Source organism: Amblyomma maculatum, chromosome 1 (assembly GCF_055883805.1).
Source record: "Amblyomma maculatum isolate TAMU_Amacu chromosome 1, ASM5588380v1, whole genome shotgun sequence".
NCBI classification, from domain to species: domain Eukaryota; kingdom Metazoa; phylum Arthropoda; class Arachnida; order Ixodida; family Ixodidae; genus Amblyomma; species Amblyomma maculatum.
This window is the reverse complement of record NC_139344.1, coordinates 148,707,739-148,722,250: the sequence shown is the minus strand read 5'-3', so window position 1 is coordinate 148,722,250 and position 14,512 is coordinate 148,707,739. Positions and strand designations below refer to the sequence as shown.

The 14,512-nt window shown below is 48.3% G+C and overlaps 1 protein-coding gene and 8 non-coding genes across 9 annotated transcripts; all 9 read right to left on the bottom strand.

Annotated features, from left to right (window-relative positions):
• Positions 1-2,470: 2,470 nt before the first annotated feature.
• Positions 2,471-2,542, bottom strand: TRNAQ-CUG (transfer RNA glutamine (anticodon CUG)). The gene has a single exon. It is a non-coding gene; the product is annotated as a tRNA-Gln (tRNA).
• Positions 2,543-2,549: 7 nt separating this feature from the next.
• On the bottom strand, positions 2,550-2,622 carry TRNAE-CUC (transfer RNA glutamic acid (anticodon CUC)). The gene has a single exon. It is a non-coding gene; the product is annotated as a tRNA-Glu (tRNA).
• An 82-nt stretch (positions 2,623-2,704) lies between these two features.
• Positions 2,705-2,776, bottom strand: TRNAQ-CUG (transfer RNA glutamine (anticodon CUG)). The gene has a single exon. It is a non-coding gene; the product is annotated as a tRNA-Gln (tRNA).
• A 7-nt stretch (positions 2,777-2,783) lies between these two features.
• Positions 2,784-2,855, bottom strand: TRNAE-CUC (transfer RNA glutamic acid (anticodon CUC)). Its single transcript has one exon. It is a non-coding gene; the product is annotated as a tRNA-Glu (tRNA).
• Positions 2,856-6,459: 3,604 nt separating this feature from the next.
• LOC146204477 (uncharacterized) lies at positions 6,460-11,868 on the bottom strand. Its single transcript, XM_084604732.1, has 2 exons — positions 11,241-11,868; positions 6,460-6,593 (listed from the first exon to the last, which is right to left on the bottom strand). The coding sequence occupies exons 1-2, from the start codon at positions 11,866-11,868 to the stop codon at positions 6,460-6,462; spliced, it is 762 nt and encodes a 253-aa protein (XP_084460858.1).
• Positions 6,860-6,931, bottom strand: TRNAQ-CUG (transfer RNA glutamine (anticodon CUG)). The gene has a single exon. It is a non-coding gene; the product is annotated as a tRNA-Gln (tRNA).
• On the bottom strand, positions 6,939-7,010 carry TRNAE-CUC (transfer RNA glutamic acid (anticodon CUC)). The gene has a single exon. It is a non-coding gene; the product is annotated as a tRNA-Glu (tRNA).
• TRNAE-CUC (transfer RNA glutamic acid (anticodon CUC)) lies at positions 7,165-7,236 on the bottom strand. The gene has a single exon. It is a non-coding gene; the product is annotated as a tRNA-Glu (tRNA).
• Positions 11,869-12,242: 374 nt separating the features above from the next.
• TRNAQ-CUG (transfer RNA glutamine (anticodon CUG)) lies at positions 12,243-12,314 on the bottom strand. Its single transcript has one exon. It is a non-coding gene; the product is annotated as a tRNA-Gln (tRNA).
• Between the last annotated feature and the right edge of the window lie 2,198 nt (positions 12,315-14,512).

Sequence of the window (14,512 nt, the reverse complement as noted above, 5' to 3'; positions counted from 1 at the left end):
GAAAAGAAGCATGCGACTGCACTACAAGACCCGGCAACTTCTTCACAAACAGGACGCATCCAGCAGATGTACCGACTGCATGGCTGACAACTGCGTAAAACCGCGACGTGAAACGTTGCACCATGCTCTCGGTCTCTTGTTCACCCTCGACTTTTGTCTCTTGAACTCCAAGTATATCGATGTCATTTTCATTTAAAAGGCGCAGGACCTGGCTCTGCTTCCTTTTTGCTGCTAGACCTCTCACGTTAAAGGCTGGTTCACACTGGCGACTCGCGGAGGTCGCGCGACACGATTAGTCACGGAGGGGGCGATTAGTCACGGAGGTGGCGACCCGAACCAGTCGCCAGCGACCCGTTTGAGGGAGTCGCCATGGAGTCGCTCACTGACCGATTTCTTGCGACGCGACTTGAAGTCGCAAAGCAACTGAGCCAATCCGCAGCGCTTCTGCCTCCTTCCAAGGCGGGAAAATTCAAGAGTGCATGCGCGTGTGTGCATGATCGACTTACTGCGCCCGCAGTTGTTGGGCACACATGTTAAGGAGCACTGCGAGAGTGAAGCGTACTAATTCACGTTTGTACTCGTATCATTGTTCATGTGCTTGATGCTCGGTCATGAGGCGATTTCGTGATCTGCTATTTCGCGAGAACGCTAACAACAGCGCACACACCACCGCCGCTTCCGTCTTCGTCGAACAATAGCGCGTTGGCGGTCGAAACAGTCCTAAACATGGGAATAACCATAAGATCCAGTTTTTCGCTGATAATTTCACATATTCATAACCGAAATGAGTCCGAATTGATCTACCCCGAGCGCGGTAGCAGAAGCCGTAAAGGCGCGAAAGTCGGCTCTTCGTTCAAATCTCGTTCGGAGGCAGGTTTGTCGTGAAGCGAGTCGCATTCCGGTGTGAACACTCCCTGTTGATCGACGATTGTCGCAGGTCGCCCCCTCCGTGACGAATCGAGCCGCGCGACCTCCGCGAGTCGCCAGTGTGAACCAGCCTTAAGGGTCGCAACCTTTAGTGACAGTACATAAGCCATTTTCTTAGAGTGAAAAGAGGCCAAGAGAATGGTGCTTACCCTTCACGTCTAGCATGGCGCTAGACGCTTTCGTTGACGCCAGAGCCATGAGGTTGGACTGGCAGACCTTGTGACGGGGGCGGCTTTTCGGCAGCTCTCCTGTCCGTCGAGACATTTGGTCTTGGTTTGAAGGTCGCCCTCCTCCCTATTGGCGTTTTTATCGGCGGCTCGTCGTTGCTAGCTGCCTCTGCCTTGCTTAACTCACTTGTGCTCTCGTCGTGGGCACGCTTCGCAGGGCCTTGGACGTTGGTCGCTCGGCCGCTGCTCTTTTCAAGGGTTTCCTGTCGGCCCGCAGACTCCGGAAGTTCAGTTTTTGAGCTCTCGGCATCGCTCACCCTTTCTTCCTCTGACGGTCCGTTGTTCGGTAGCGTGACTTCCTTGTCTGGCCTACTGATTATCTCGTCACCGCCCCCCGGGGGCACTAACATGCCTGTAGTTGCTGATAGCTTTTCAGCTTCTCCGACCCCCTTTGCGGCCTCTTCTGTCTCTGCGACATCCATTTGGAGCTCCGTCATGTCCGCCCTCGCTGTCGGTGCAGTGGCCACTGCATACGTCCGTACGCAATTTTCCTCCGAGTGGCCAAAACGCTTACATGTCGAACACCGCGGAATTTTACATTCCCGGCGCACATGACCGGTCCCGCGGCAGCGCAGGCACTGCATTGGCCGCCCAGGCACCACAACAAGGGCCAACTCCCCTGCAACTCTTATCTGATGAGGTAGGTCGTCTATCTTCATCCCTGGCTTCAACTTCAGGAGTACGGCTCTCGTTGTTGAGCCCTTTTCGTGAACGCCCTGGACGCGCCACCGCTCACGGGTAACTTCGGTCACCTCACCGAAAGCCCCAAAAGCAGTTCTGATATCCTCATCCGCCACGCCATGCAACATCCAGTGGAGCCGTAGCTTCACCTGTTGATCCTCCGGGTCAATGATGATACACCGTCGGCCTTTCACTAGAAGCTCCTTGAAGGCTAGCAGCCGCTTGGTTGCTTCAGAGCTGCTCAAGGTCACCGCCCAGACATGGTTTATTTGGTAGGCCCCCAAGGCCACCACGTCTGGGAGCGTACCAGTCTTGGCCAGGGCGTCCCGGAAATCTTCAACCCTGAAGGGTCGCACTCGTACGTCGCCGTGCAAAAAAACTGTGTTGAAAACAACACGTCCGGTGGGCAGATGCGGCAAAATGAGCTGATATTCCTTATCATCGTTTGCGTTAAGCCTGTTACCGCGGCCAGCCTGGGCCGCAATCGCCGCTCCGCCGGAGCTCATGATTCACCGTCCGTACACGCAGGTGGCCGGAAGTAGAATCAGACCACGCCGGAACGTGGCAGACGATTACAAGCGAGAGCACAAGAGAATGCAGATGCGTAACATAGCCAGAAAAAGAAAAGGAGGCGCAGGTGTCACCGAGATTTTAACTCGGATCGCTGGATTCAGAGTCCAGAGTGCTAACCATTACACCATGAGACCGCCATCTTTCCGACGCCGGGAATCGAACCCGGGCCTCCTGGGTGAGAGCCAGGTATCCTAGCCACTAGACCACGCCGGGACGTGGAAGAGGATTGCAAGCGAGAGCACAAGAGAATTCAGATGCGTAACATAGCCAGAAAAAAAAAAAGAAAAAAGAGGCGCAGGTCTCACCGAGATTTGAACTCGGATCGCTGGGTTCAGAGTCCAGAGAGCTAACCATTACGCCATGAGACCGCCATCTTTCCGACGCCGGGAATCGAACCCGGGCCTCCTGGGTGAGAGCCAGGTATCCTAGCCACTAGACCACGCCGGAATTTTTTTTTTCTTTATTGCCGGTCATCACCAACACACAACAAAACCAACAAAAACGCGCTACAATCAAATGCTCACAGCAGAGCGGTTACCACAAGCATGACACTTAATACAGAAGCCGGCAGGCTCATACGCGTTGCCTTTGTCAAGTTAAAATTCCTTCAGCTCGCATAGGGGTTCAACTCTTAAAATCCAGTCTGGCACAGTGGTCTTCAATTTGTGCATTTCAACCAATGCGTGTATACTCTCGCGGAAGCAGAGCCTTGCAGGGCGGGCGTCAGGGTCACAGTGAAAACCCGCCATTCTGGACCGCCATGGACTGTGCAGGCCTATTAGCATAACCGTATCAAGTGGAATCCCATCATTATTTTCAGTTGGCAGGAATCTAATCCCGTATGAGTCTAATGGTAATTCTTTTTTAACAGTTCGTTGCAGCACGTCCCAAAAATAGACGCCCTCCCAACAGTGCAGAAATACATGGTCTATTGTCTCTGGCTGTTTACATATTAAGCAAAGTGAACCCCATGGCAGATAAAAGCCCTTGCTTTCAAAAAAAGTTTGTACCGATAATGTTCCTGTATGTAACTTAAAGAAAAACGTCTTTACCCCAGGAGAAACTGCCATTCTTTTGACCCGCTTCAGTACGTCTTGACCTAGACGGCCGCTATACAAGGCTCTGTACACAGGAACAGGGAAGAAGTCGTCACAAACAGCTTTATACAGGTTCTTCTTTTTGACTGAACTTAAGTATTCTGTCGAGAAGCGAGCTGACAGAATTCGAACACTGCTGACAATCTCTTTGAAAAAACTAGAAAGACGCCCTGGCATGCTTTCCGTAGCAACAACGAAATTGGGCAACGCCCGCGCGAGCCTCACTTGGCACACAGTGCGCAAAAAGGGGTCGGTAACGTCGCGAAAGAAAATAAATCTGTTTACAAGCTGGCGCACAAATAAATGAGCAAACCCGAGACCTCCGTCTTTAATTGGCCGGAACAGGTTATCCCGACTACATCTTTCCCAGCTTGATGCCCATACAAACACAGCAAAGATTCGGTGTAGCTTTTGAACACTCAACCTAGAACAATGAAGTGCTTGCATGACGTACCACACCTTGGCAACAAAAAATAGATTACACACAGTGGCTCGTGCAAAGATAGACAGCGGCACTCCTTTCCACTTGTCAGCCTTCTCCCGTATTTCCCGAACTTGGGCTCGCCAAAATGGCTTGCTGTCTTCATAGAATTCTAGAGATACACCCAAATACTTCACGGGTGTTGTAACCCATGTAACGTTGGCAAAAAAGTCAGGCGTTGATGTCCACGCCCCGTGCCAGAAGCCAAGACACTTTCCCCAGTTTACTGGACTTCCTGTGGTCGCACTAAAATCTTTCACAACTTCAAATGCGGCGCAAATACTTTCTTTGTTCGCACAAAACACTGCCACATCATCAGCGTACGCCAAAAGTTTGACCTCAGACTTGTACAGTTGAAAGCCCTGAACAGATGGATTTTGCATAATAGACAGGCATAAAGTTTCGATATAAATGCAGAATAGAAGAGGGCTGAGGGGACAACCCTGACGTACCGAACGCCGCACATTTATGGGTTCCCCTAATACTTTATTAACAATCAATCGCGTTGTGCAGTTTCGGTACGCCAGGGCTACGCCCTCTCTGATAATAGAACCGACATTGATATAATCCAATATTACAAACAATGCATCATGTGGAACACAGTCAAACGCCTTTTCTAGGTCGAGCTGAAGAAGCGCGACCCTCGCGCAAGCAACGTCACAACATTCCAGCACGCACCTCGCCTTATGAATATTTGTTATAATAGACCGGCCCTTTATACCACACGTCTGGTGGGAACCAACGATATGTTTTATTACTGTCTGTAGTCTGGCTGCCAGAACTTTCATCAGTATTTTGTAATCCACATTTGTTAAAGAAATAGGCCTGTATGACGTCACAAATTTTAGTTTCTCTGTTTGGTTTGACTTAGGAATTAACACTGTATGTGAGGATGCGAACGAAGGAGGGAGTGCACCAAGTTCATAGGCATAATTAAATACTGCAGCTAACAATGGGGACAGATCTAGCTTGAATGCTTTATAAAAGGCTGCGCTCAAACCATCCGGCCCAGGCGACTTTCCTGGGTTCAGATTATCAATGGCGCTTTCAACCTCGTCCTCAGAAATCGGCTGCTCTAACTTTTCTCTTGTGGTGGCATCCAGTCGTGGCAAGGAGGAAAGAAACACCTGCTTAAACGTCTCCAACTTCATGTCCCGAAAAGCAAACAGCTCCTGATAATAGTCGAAGAATGCACGTGCTATGTCGTTCTTATCTGTCACGAGGCTTCCATTCCATTCTACTTCAGTTATGTCATTTCGATGAGCCTGTGCTTTTTCAAGACCCAGAGCGCGCTTAGTGGGCGTCTCGCCGGCGACCCATCTTTCGGCCCTGGTGCGAACGAGCGCGCCTCGATATCGGTCCTCGTCTAATAATTCTATTTTCTTCTTTATCTTTCTGATGTCATCTTTGTAAACCCCCGGCTCCTTACACTCCTGCGCTATTAACTTCTTTAATGTTGATCTTAGGCCTGCTTCTTCTCGCTTTTCGTTATGGCGAATACAGCTGGCTCTTTCTATCGCTTTCATTTTAATTTCTTGCTTGCACAGTTCCCATTGCTCCCCAATGCTGCTGTTAGGTCGTTTATTTATTTCATTTAGCTTCTGTACAATAATTTCGATTAAGTTATCGTCTTCTAAAAGTTTGGAATTCAGCTTCCAAAGGTCCCACACAAAACTTTTGCTTGGGCTTCTAGCTCCTATAGTGCATTTTACCAGACAATGATCGGAGAATGACATTGGGATAACAGAATAATTTTTACACTTCGTTATCACATCCAACGATACATAAATTCGGTCAAGTCGAGCATGACTAGAACTCTGAAAATGGGTGTACTGCACGCTGCGTGCTCCTTCCAAGCACTCAGCAACATCCTCTAATGAAAACTCTGCAATCATCTGCAACAAACAATCGGTGCTTGCATCTTTAAAGGGGCTGTTAGAGGTTTTGTCTCGGGCGCTTAAAACACAGTTGAAGTCATCCATAATTATCAGCTGCCTTGTTGAATCTAAGTATCGTTCGATGTTTTTAAAAAAAATGAGCCTGTCTTCAGCTGCATTTGGTGCATAAACGCAGAGAATGCGCCATTCACTGCTATGCAAAACCAGGTCACAAACAATCAACCTTCCGCAAGTAGACGAAATCACGGCCTGCACTATAAGTCCTGGCAACCGTTTGACAAGAAGAAGGCACCCAGCCGACGTGGCCACTGCGTGACTAACAGCCACTTCGTACCGCGACGTGAAACGCTGCGCCATGCTCCCTGTCTCCTCCTCTCCCTCCACTTTAGTTTCTTGTACTGCTAGCACGTCTATGTTTTGCTCTGTTAAAAGGCGAAGTACTTGGCTTTGCTTCCTTCTACCAGCCAACCCTCGTACGTTGAGCGTTGCAACGTTCAGACTCTGGTCTATCGCCATAATCATGCATTAGAAGGAGGCCGGTAACATGACGCTTACCTTTCACGTCTAGCATGGCGCTAGACGTTTCCAGCATGCCCACCTCCATCATCATTTACGGGCTCGACTAGCTGCGAGGGTGGCTTTTCCTCGGCCCTCCTGTCCGCCGCGATGTTGGGCCGTTGCTTGAAAGGAGGTCTCCTGTTCAGGGTCGCTTTCATAGGCGACTCATCGTCGTTCTTAAGGGTCTGCTGTTCGCTCCCGTCTCCTGCCTTTGTATGGGGGCGTTTAGGTGCGCTGCTGGCGCTCGTTGACCGACCGCCGTTTCCCGTACCAATGGTCACCTTCGTCGCAGGCTCCAAGGAACCTCTCATTCTTCTCTTCTAGACCACGCCGGAACGTGGCAGACGATTACAAGCGAGAGCACAAGAGAATGCAGATGCGTAACACAGCAGGAAAAAAAAAAAAAAGAAGAGGCGCAGGTCTCACCGAGATTTGAACTCGGATCGCTGGATTCAGAATCCAGAGTGCTAACCATTACACCATGAGACCGCCATCTTTCCGACGCCGGGAATCGAACCCGGGCCTCCTGGGTGAGAGCCAGGTATCCTAGCCACTAGACCACGCCAGAACGTGGCAGCGGATCGCAAGCGAGAGCACAAGAGAATGCAGATGCGTAACATGGCCAGAAAAAAGAAAGATGCGCAGGTCTCACCGAGATTTGAATTCTGATCGCTGGATTCAGAGTCTAGAGAGCTAACCATTACACCATGAGACCGCCATCTTTCCGACGCCGGGAATCGAACCCGGGCCTCCTGGGTGAGAGCCAGGTATCCTAGCCACTAGACCACGCCGGATTTTTTTTTTCTTTATTACCGACTTGGTAACTACAAAGAACGATGAAAAGTCGCATGGAATTAAAAACACAAGTCACTTTCTTACAGGTTTCTTTTGATAGAATGGATTAAGTGACATGAGCTTGTCCAAGACTGGCAGCCATTCCGGGGGTTCAGATTGCCCTCCGAAAACATCACGCGTGTACATTACACTTTCAACAAAGTACTGATGGGCTGGGTGTACGACAACATGCTCATGGCGAATATCCATCCGCGTTCTCCATATGCTCTGCATACACAAGACCATTAATAAATCACTGGGCACTTCTCCTGGCTGGGCGCATGGAAGGTAGCGTATTGCAAACGGCGTTATTGGTAAGTCCTTTTCAATAGTACGCTGTAGCACGTCCCACAAAAAAACCGCATCGTGACACTCAAGGAAAATATGCTCTATGGATTCCAGCTTTTTGCAAATTAAACAGTCAGCAGACCAAGGCACGAAAAGGCCTTTGCTTTCCAGCCATGGCTTCACCGGAAGAGTGCCGATATGCAATTGAAAAAAGAAAGATTTAGCGGACGATCTGATGGGCATTCTTTTCACTCTTTTCAACACGTCCCGCTCCGGACCCAAAGCATATACAGCGCGATAAAGAGGCACAGGGAAAAAGGTTTCCAATAAATATTTGTACAGCCGTTTTCGCGTAACAGTACACATATACTCATTTGAAAATCTCGCCTTCACTATTTGGAAGGACGCCACCACTTCGCGAAGAAAAGCACTTAGAGCCATTGTCCCTGTAGACATAGTCGAAACTACATATTCCAGCAGTGAATCACGCAATCGCACTTGGATTACCGTTCTAAGAAAAGCATAGCTTTGTTCGCGCAAAAAAAAGAACCTGGTTACAATCTGCTTTAAGTATAATTGTGACAATCCCAGTCCACCATTATGCACCGTATGAAACAAATTACATCGACTGGTACGCTCCCATGTTGAAGCCCACACAAACGTGGCAAATACCCTATGCAGTTTTTGAACAGAGATTCTTGACATAGATAACACTTGCAGCATGTAAAAAATTTTTGCAACTAGGAACATATTGCAAACGGTAGCTCTTGCGAACATAGAAAAGTTATGTCCTCCCCATTTGTTTGTTTGGGTTTTCACTTGCTCAACTTCACCGGCCCAACATTCCTTGCTTTCACGGTAATGCTTTAGTGGCAACCAAGGTAATTTCCTGGCATCATTGTCCATTGCATACTGGAGAACAGTTCAGGCGCGTATTGCCAGTTTCCGTGCCAAACTCCTAAACACTTTGCCCAACTAATTTCACTTCCACTTGCAGTGCAAAAAGCAGTGGCTTCTTTTACAACTTCTTGCACGCTCTCATGGTCAGTACAAAAAACCGCAATATCGTCCGCGTATGCCAAAACCCGAACTTCACTTTGAAAAAATCTATAACCGCGTATGTTTGGCCTTGTAAGCAATCTTAAACAGAAAGGCTCCAGATAAAGCGCGAACAAAAGGGGAGACAGAGGACAGCCCTGCCTTACTGACGACTGGACAGGTATACGATCGGTTAAATGCTTATTCACGACCAGTCTCGCTGAACAGCACTCGTAAACCATTTTCACGCCATTTGTAATCACGGAACCAGCATTGACACACTCCAAAACAGAGAACAAAATTTCATGTACCACTTTGTCAAATGCTTTGTGGAGGTCTAATTGCATCATGGCTACGCGGTCATGCATCGCGTCACAACATTCGAGAACACTCCTTGCTGCGTGTATATTAGTAAAAATGGTCCTTCCTTTTATAGCGCATGTCTGATGTGGGCCTACAGGAGAAGTAATTACACGTTGGAGTCGTCGCCCTAATACTTTCATGTAAATTTTATAGTCAACATTCGTTAGACTTATAGGACGGTAAGACGCTACAGACTGAAGCTTAACTGGGTCATCTGTTTTCGGGATTAGTACAACGTGTGACATTCGAAAAGACGGAGGAGGTACGTTCTTTTCGTAGCATTCACTAATAACTCTTTCCAGTAAAACAGCCATTTCTGTTGGAAAGGCCTTGTATATGGCAGCACCAAAACCATCTGGTCCGGGTGACTTATTGGAATTTAATTCCCCGATAACGGCCTTAATTTCCTCGGAAGTAATACTTGCTTCAAGTGTCTGCGCAACTTCGTCTTCCACTCTTGAAATCAGCGACAGAAAGTCTTTTCTGAAGCGTTCAATGTCCGGTGTTTTCAGGCTAAACAATTCCCTGTAAAATTCTACAAACGCCCGTTCAATCGTTTTCTTTTCCGAGGTAACTACGTTCTGATAGCAGATTTCGTTTATCTCTTTTGACACTGCGTACCGTTTTTCGTCACTAAGTGCCCTTTTCGTGGGCGTCTCTCCGAGCCACAATTTTTCGCTGCGTGCCCTTATCACCGCACGGCGATACTTCTCTTCGTCTATCACCTCAAGTTTGGTTTTTATCTTTTTTATATCTTGGGCGAACAAGCCAGGCATAACGCTCTACATGCTAAGCATGTATTCAAGTGTGCTACGAAGATCTTTTTCTTGTTCTCTTTCTTTACGTCGGAGAGTGCATGCTCGGTCAATAGCAGCTATCTTTATATAGCACTTAAACTGCTCCCATGCTTGTATAAAATTAGAGTCATTTTGCAACATATGCGTAATATATTCTTTCACTTTGGTGGTAAACTCTTCATCCAGCAGCAGCTTTTCATTAAATTTCCATAGCTCCCAATTGAACTTTGTTGCCTTATTTTCATGCCTAGAGTAATCATTACGAGGGAGTGGTCACTAAAGCTCATGGGAAGTGTTTGATATTCCGAGCACAAGGGCACACAATCAATAGGAACATATATTCGGTCCAACCTTGCATGACAGTTACCTTGAAAGTGCGTGAACATTGCTTGGCCTTCATGCGTCAGTATACAGCCAGCATCTTCAAGCTCTGCCTCATTAACAATGTCAATAAGTAACTCTGCACTCTTGTCACGAAGGACACGGTCTGTTGTTCTATCTTCCGGTCTACAGACACAGTTAAAGTCTCCAAGCAGGAGAACACGCCTCTCATGTATTAGGAAGGATTTCATATAGTGAAAAAACTCTTCGCGCTCAGACGTTCTAGTAGGCGCATAAACACAGATCACACTCCAGTCCAATCCAGAAAAACTGAAATCACATATCAAAAGCCGACCACTCTCACACGAGAACACAGACTGTACGCACTCTATGCAATTTCGAATGAAAATGACACATCCCCCCGATATTCCAACCGCATGACAAACGCAAATACTATACCTAGAACGATATATTTCAGCCATTTTATCTGTTTGTTGTTCGCTTTTCATTTTGCTCTCTTGAACTGCTAGCACATCAATTTCATTTTCCAGCAGAAGGCGGTTCAGCTGCTGTTGTCTCTCCGACGCGTTGACAGCCCTCTCACATTTAGCGTGGTTACGCGCAAGCTAGTGGATAAATTGGTCGCCATCTCAAGAAATTATAAATCGCGAAACATTTCACTCACATCTCTTCTGCAGAAAGACAGCATTGCGGTTCAACTGTTGCATGGGTTGACCATTCTTCCGTTTTGGCGAGTCTGTCCATCGTTCCAAGCGCTGCTCCAGATCATGGACCGGGCTTGCGACGTCTCGACCGAAAAGGGTACCCCCGCTATGGCAGAGGCACAGGTGACACAGTTCTGCGGTCTGGAGGCACGTTTGGCCTTGGCTTGAAGGACGACCGGCGAAGGGGGGCCGCCTTCAGTGGAGGCTGTCCGTTTTCCGCTCCTCCTTGCGTTGATCCCTCGTTGACACTGTCTTCGTGCACACGCTTCACAGGCAAGGTAGAAGCAGCTGGCATCTCAGCTTCAGTGTCTCCCTGTTCCTCACTGTGTTGCGTAGACGAAGCTGGGCTTGCACCACTGGCATTGCCGTTTTCTTTCGTGGGTGTCTCGGTCCCAGCGACATTCGATAACGGAACTATCAAATCTGATTCACAGTGTTCTTTAGGGGCAAGGGTCTTCTCAGAGGACTGTTCGTTCTGTTCTGCCTCCTCAGTGATTCCACTGCTCGCTTCCTCGGCGTCCACAGCGTCCATCAAGTGCTCGCCTGCCACTTCACTCGGCACGGGGCCTGCAACGTTGGCATACGTGCGCACACACTGGGACTCGTCATGGCCGTAGCGACGACACAGCCCGCAGCGCGGCACACGACACTCACGCCGTATATGACCTTTCCCGTGGCACTGGAGGCAAAGCGGGGCTCTGCCTGGGACGTGGACGAGTGCGACGTCCTCGGCGACCCGAAGCTGATGCGGTAGGTCCTCAATGGTAACGCCCACTTTGATCTTCACCGTGACCGTTCGCGTCGTTGAAGCCTTGTCGACACACCCCTGCACTTTCCACTTTTCTCTTGATATTTCGGTCACTTTTCCAAAAGCCGCCAACGCCGCTCGCACATCATCGTCGTGCACGCCGTGAAGCAGCCAGAAAAGCTTCAACCTGATGCCTTGGTTACAGGGGTCAATGACCACGCAGCGGTGCTCCTTCACTTCAAAAGCTTCGGCTTGCAAAATCTTCGCTTTCCCCTCTTCACCTTTAAACGTTACCGCCCATACGTGATTCATTTGATATGCCCCGAGGGCAACCACTTCCGGCAAAAATGAAAGACGAGCGAGGGAGTCTCGAAAGTGCTCCACACGGTACGGCCTGGCTTTTATGTCGCCATGCAAAAAAAAACAGTATGTAAAACACTCGAACCTGTAGGCAGATGCGGCAGAACCAGTTCATAATCCTTGGCAGGCCTTTCCGTACTCCTGATACCACGGCCCAGCTGGGCCGCTGAATCCTCTCCTTGGGAGCACATGATACACACGTCGGTCACGCTCGGTGGCCGGAAGTAGAATCCACTAGACCACGCCGGAACGTGGCAGAGGATTGCAAGCGAGAGCACAAGAGAATGCAGATGCGTAACATAGCCAGAAAAAAAAAAAAGAGGCGCAGGTCTCACCGAGATTTGAACTCGGATCGGTGGATTCAGAGTCCAGAGTGCTAACCATTACACCATGAGACCGCCATGTTTCCGACGCCGGGAATCGAACCCGGGCCTCCTGGGTGAGAGCCAGGTATCCTAGCCACTTTTTTTTTTCTTTATTGCCGGCTTCGACACACAATACACAACATACAAAAGTGATAAAACGTGTCAGCAAACCTTTAGCGGACACGACGCGTTAAAATTTATTCATCTCTACGAAGCTGTTAAGCTGGTCTATCCATTCTGGTGGTTCGGGGAGTGTTCGATACACTTCCCTCAAACGTACAGCACTTTCTATAAAATGTTCCCGCACAGGGCGCACATCAACATCTGCATTGTTGAACTGCATTCGCGTTTTCCCCAAGCTGTGGAGGCCGAGGATCATAATCGTATCCAGTTGACTATTGTAAGCGTGTAAAACCGGAAGGAATCTTATGCCGTACATATCTAGGGGTAATTCTTTTTTCAAAGTCCTTTGAAGCACATCCCAGAAAAAGATGGGATCCCAACAATCCAGGAATACGTGTTCTATGGTTCCAGCTTTCTTACATAGGTAACAGTTAGTTGTCCAGGGTACAAAAAGACCTTTTTCATGAAGCCATGTTTTTACTGATAATGTTTTAGTATGAAGTTTAAAGAAAAAGGATTTGATCGAGGGTAACACCGGCATTCTCTTCACTCTGTGCAAAACATCTCCTCCTGGGCCTCCACATAATGGCAAACGGTAAAGTGGAACAGGAATCATTGCATCCAATAAATCTGAGTACAATTTTTTCCGCGTGACATCACTCAAGTATTGCATCGAAAATCGCGCATGCAGCATCCCGTATGCAAGTACCACTTCGCGTAGGTACCCTCTCACAGCACCACCCATAGCATGACAAGAGCATACCACATATCCTGGAAGGAGTCTGCACAGTCGGAGTTGCACAACTGTGCGCAGGAACATGTCATTTTGATTTCGCAGAAACATAAATCGTGAGACGACTTGCCTCAAAAACAAATGTGCAAGGCCTAGCCCACCTTTTTTTGCAGACAGGAACAAGTTTGTCCGACTGGTTCTTTCACACGTCGATGCCCAAATAAAAACGGCGAAAACACGGTGCAATTTTTGAATGCTGATCCGAGAGGCACTGAGCACATTCATGACATACCATATTTTTCCAGTGAGAAATAAATAGCACTCGGTAGCCCGCGAAAATACAGATAATTGCCTTCCTTGTCACGCATCAGCCTTTTCTTTTGCATTTAAAGTTTCATCTTTCCAATACGAATCAGGGTCCTGGTATTCTTGGAGAGGTACACCTAGATACATTGTAGGAATCGTTGACCACTGCAGTCGAGAGTAGTACTCTGGCGTGTCTTCCCAACTGCCGTGCCAGAAGCCATAGCTCTTTTCCCAGTTTATTAACGCCCCCGTAGACTGACAATATTTGTGGACTACATTTGTGGCTTCACAGATGCTATCGTTATCTGAACAGAAAACCGCAATATCATCGGCATAGGCCAATATTTTAACATGCGCTGACTGTAGCCTGAAGCCCGTTACGCTCTCATTATTTCGGATAGTCGAGCAAAGAGGCTCAAGGTAGAGTGCAAAGAACAGGGGCGACATGGGACAGCCCTGCCTAACTGACGACCGCACTTGCAGGTTTTCGGTCAGTTCTCCGTTCACTATAATTCTCGTTGTGCAGTTGGCATACGCCATTCTGACGCCGTCTGTTATTAAATCCCCAACATTGGAGTGATCCAATATGGCAAACAGCACATCATGCGACACCCGGTCAAATGCTTTTGCGAGATCCAGTTGGATCATTGCCACACGGTCACCAAGTGCGTCACAACATTCTAATACGTTTCGCGCTACGTGAATGTTCGTGGCGATGCTCCGTCCCTTTATGCCACAAGTCTGATGCGTGCCAACCAGCTTTGTTATCACACATTGCAGTCGTCTTGCCAACACTTTCATAAATATTTTATAATCAACGTTGGTGAGGCTTATCGGGCGATAAGACCCCACCAGCAAACCCTTTTCCGGCTCCTCAGTTTTCGGAATCAGTGTGATATGAGAAGTTCTGAAGGACAGTGGAACACGGTTTTGCTCATAAGCTTCATTGATAACCTTCAGGAGGAGGTGAGCTATCATTGGCTTAAACATTTTATAAAAGGACGCCCCTAATCCGTCAGGGCCCGGTGCTTTACCAGCTGGCAGAGCGTCTATTGCGTCCTCTATTTCT